The 4,495-nt window shown below is 44.8% G+C and overlaps 1 protein-coding gene across 1 annotated transcript in view; it reads left to right on the forward strand.

Moving 5' to 3' along the window:
* Nucleotides 1–2,977: 2,977 nt before the first annotated feature.
* The window catches only part of LOC134100382 (collagen alpha-1(XXVII) chain A-like), a 51,690-nt gene continuing 50,172 nt past the window's right edge, over nt 2,978–4,495 (forward strand). The window contains exon 1 of the mRNA XM_062553559.1: nt 2,978–3,269. Coding sequence (XP_062409543.1) covers nt 3,217–3,269 — 53 coding nt within the window. The 5' untranslated portion in view covers nt 2,978–3,216. The remainder of the gene's footprint in view (nt 3,270–4,495) is intronic.

A 4,495-nucleotide genomic window follows, 5' to 3' on the forward strand; every position in this document is an offset into this window, starting at 1 on the left:
TGGGTATGGCTTTGTGTGGCTATTACGCTATTACCATAATTCCATGTGATCATGTAATGCATCATGTAATGCAGAGCAGCCTAAAGAGAGAGGCCATGGTGATGCCGATTGGGAAGGGATAGATGATTGCATAGGGTGAAAAAGGAGCTAAAACTGATTTAAATAGATAAAAAATAGTTTAGTCTAGGATGCAATTAATTTGGTTTGAATATCGTGTACACTACTCTTGTCCAACTTAAAGCAACACCAAAGCACTTTTCCCCTGCTGCACAAACACTATTTGTTTATCCAGCAAATAATCCACAGACAAGGTAGAGAATGCTGCATGATTTTATGAAAGCATGATGTATTGCGACATTGAAGCAAGTCAATGTAGTTTCTTATGTCTCATTCCATCGTACTACAGAACCGCTACCCCATCCGGTAAACTTACATAGTGTGGTTATAGCTGATAGAGGGCCGCAAAATGAATGCAGAAATGCCATTCACCCTGTTACGAGTTGATGAACCACTGAAATGATTTTGGGAACATTATTACTCTTGAGTGTTGCTTTAAAAAAAAAAAAAACACTGATTAAATGCTACAGGAGAAGAAGGCTGGTGAAAGCCAAGAAATCTAGACACCGCTAAATTAGATTTGCTGCCGGGGCAGTGGGCGGGCTTAGCATAATGATGACTGACATGCGATCAGAAGTTGCAACCGTTAAGCATCCTGCTATAGGCTACTTGAAAACAAGAAGATGATTTGTTTAGTGCTATCCTATTGCGTGGCGAGGGAATTTATCCCACCCCTCCGATTGAGCCCTGCTATGGTGAGTCTCTAGGCTAGGCTAGGTTGGAGAGAAAAGGCAGTGCCTAATTTCTCAGAAACAACGACCCATCTGTAAAGTCACTTTTTTCAATTGGTGATTCATAATTCCATGGTATTTTTCAACTTTCACACACAGTAAGTGGTGGCTCAACAGAGGATTACTGTGCAAGTCAAGTCAGTGTTTCCCTGACAATTCTCTGTAAGTTTCTTCACTTAACTGAGGTAATCTTACCTCTGCATTCCCTCTCTCTGTCAAATATTTTAACTGTTTAGCAGAACATTTTCCAGTTTGTAACACATGATTTTAATTTTTAGATTTTAGATTTTTTAGAATGTTGGAGTGGGGGTTCCATCCAAGGTTCCATCTTCAAGGCATGGATCAACTCCTCTTTTACATCATGTTTTTCACTTAAGGAAGTGACCTCATGGGACTAAGAGTGTGGGACTCACTGAACATCATAAATGCATCCCGTTCACACACTGTCAGGGGGGATTTCTATCTCGTCCAGGAGTGAGCACAGCCAGATAGCCCAGTTGGGAATTAAAGCAGCAGATTTCTGTAGTATTCCTCAAAGTCTGATTCACTTCTGAGGTTGATGCATGAGGTTGAGCCTAGTCAGACTTGGCCCTAGAGACACACATCACCCAGATCTCTGACTCACCGGCTCTTTTTCCTGTGATGGTGATAATCCCCTTTAACGTGCCAAGATGTTTTCAAAAGGCATAAAATTCACTGGCAAATAATAGTAAGTCATAGATAGAGTGTACTCAGTGGCCTGGGATGAAAGATAGGGCAAATGTGGTGTGCTTCATCTGCCATATCAACAACAAAGAGAGTAGACAACAGCAGAGGAGAGGAGAGGAAAAGAGTGGAGAGGAGGAGAGGAAAAGAGTGAAGAGCAGAAGGGGAGAGTATACAGGAGAGGAGCTGGGAGAGGAGAAGATGAAGTGAGATGAGATGGGAGGAACAAAGTGATGAAAAAAGACAAAAGTGACAAACAAAGAGGGAGGATTATGAGGTGTGGTTGGGGTGGGAAAGCTTTACTAAACAAAGGGAGAAAAGAGGAGAAGAAAAGAGTAACTGCATACCTGCGAAGGCATTCAAGTGACTGAGCACACTAATATATTTACAATTTACAACTATTTGCTCTGTATTAACTATCTTCTTACAGAATGTATATTAGCTGGCATGTCGGCCTTTGTGTGTGTGTGTGTGTGTGTGTGTGTGTGTGTGTGTGTGTGTGTGTGTGTGTGTGTGTGTGTGTGTGTGTGTGTGTGTGTGTGTGCGTGTGTGTGTGTGTGTGTGTGTGTGTGTGTGTGTTTGAGAGAGAGAGAGAGAGAGAGAGAGAAAGCCAGCCTTCAGGTGTGCATTACAATTACCTAAAAAAGTTACTACTGTGTTCTACTGAATAGATAAACAAACATGTTCTTATCTGATTAGTGCAAAAAGCGTTTGATTGACTGGACCAGGGGCAGGTATGAATGTGGGCGTAGCCTGTTGTTTCAGATTAGCATCTCCACTGTGTGTGTGCGTCTGTGATAAACACACATTCTTGGCAGAAAGAAAATGGACTTGCCGAAAAGGCAGAATTAATGGGCCAAACTACCTGAGGCTACAGGCAACAACGTTCCGTATCAAACATAAACTAGCCTACACCCAACGTTTCTTGGACAATTTACAGACGTTTAACTCGCAGTTTAGTGGGAACAGTGCCGCTCAATAGTTCTGAGTAGCCAAGGCTTATTTTAGACACATAAACATTCTGTCGTTCGATAATGACGTTTATTAAGCCTATTAACTTTGTTTCCATTTCTTTCCTCTTAACACCGAGGCATTCATTCCCACCAGGCCGAGCCGTGGTTTAAAGGAAGGCGGGGGTCGTGTGTCTTTGCCTCGGTGTGATCCTCCCACGGAAGGCGGTGTTGGTCGGTCTGTAATCGGACACCGGGTCTTGGAGCCTGCCTTCGCCACGGTTCCCCGGCAAAGAGGCTATTTAAAAAACGAAAAAGAACGTGTGCGCCACTTCCCCACTTTATCCGAAGGTTCCCCCCAGCAAACACAGGCACACATTAAACACACACAATCTTCCTTTGACATATCACAGCGTTCCGAGAGCCCCAGCGGCGGCATAGATGCCTGCAGCAGCGGCGCGAGGGGAACGGACTGACGCACAGCAGGAACGGCGCACGCCGTCCACAGTCGCTCCACATACGGATATACGCGCGCGGCTTACGGGGCTGGACGGGAGCTCGAGCCCCGGAAGGATCACTTGTACGGGCTTATCCGATGCATGAGACGGCGGCTGGGGCACGCGGTCTGTCGGTCGGTGTCGGGATCACGCTGTGATTAACGGATTTTTTTTTTTGAACCCTAACCCTAACCCTGCCGGGACAGATGAATACAAATGAATTTAGCGACCCGAAGGAGAGATTGCAGAACCTCTCGACTCGACCCAAAGTAAGTGTTTGTTAACGTGAGATGATGATATTGTTTTAACTATGCAAGTAAGTGTCGAGTTCCCCTCCTCGGTACTGTGTTAAACTCTTGGGAGTCAGTGGTCAGCGGAAAATTCTGGTGTGCTCGCAGAATCCGAGTGTGTGTGTGTTGAGCGGAATGAATGGGAGCTTGTTGAAGTGTCTCGGAGCGAACGGCTACCTGTGTTGATTGGCGGTGGTTCAGCTCTGAGCTAAGCGACCTGAAAGAGCCCTGAGATTTCACCCATACAGCTGGCCTTCCGCAGAAGCTCGTCGTATGTCATTGTGTTGTTATTCTTTCTGGAGTCTCACTGGGTGCATTGTAGATTACAGCTTTTGGGTTAGTTTCGTCAGACAAGTTGGCAGGCTTCACTGTATTTACTGTGGTTCTGTCAATTGACCATAGGCTACGTCAAAGAGTCTGTCTACTGAGGGGCTCGCAGCTGAGATTTCCTAAGTTATGGAAACGACGTTATGATGGTCTGCTGTTTCCCCATCCCCCCATGTTCAAATGCGAAACTTTATACGCAACAAACGATATTCGGGACAACGGATTTGAATTTACCGTTAACTGAAAGCGCGCGGCATTCAGGGGAAACATGACATGGCCCTCCTCCTGCGAGCGGCGGAAGCGCTCCGCTCAAAAGACGCATAGTTAGACCTCGCGTATCTGTACGTGCGTGCGTGCGTGTGTGAGCGTCCCAGTGTGTGTGTGTGTGTGTGTGTGTGTGTGTGTGTGTGTGTGTGTGTGTGTGTGTGTGTGTGTGTGTGTCGGAAGCTGTGTTTACTTTTGCGTTTGCTACTATGTGGTTAACACACACACAAACACAGCTATGACAGTAGAAGCTTGTGAATAGGACATTGTAACTCACACCCGGCGTTAAAGCGACTGGTACAAATTCGCTTTAAATAACCTCTGAGTTGCGACTATAGTAAAGGAGCATGAGAATCCATTTTTGACTAAATAATTATTTTTATCAACCAATGGTTGCTGGCATACGTTTTAAACCACGAATGAGCTTGGACTGTATACCTATCTGTCCAATTTAAGGAAATTCACTTTTTGTGTTTATTATGGGCCCGGTCGCAATATATTTTCTCACTGTCCTGTCTTTTCATTGGGAGTAAATAAATGTTCGACTTCAAGAGTAACTTTCATCTTACTCCGAAATTACATATACAACTGTTAACGCCGAATACATATTTTCT

This window comes from Sardina pilchardus, chromosome 14, assembly GCF_963854185.1.
Source record: "Sardina pilchardus chromosome 14, fSarPil1.1, whole genome shotgun sequence".
Lineage (NCBI taxonomy): Eukaryota > Metazoa > Chordata > Actinopteri > Clupeiformes > Clupeidae > Sardina > Sardina pilchardus.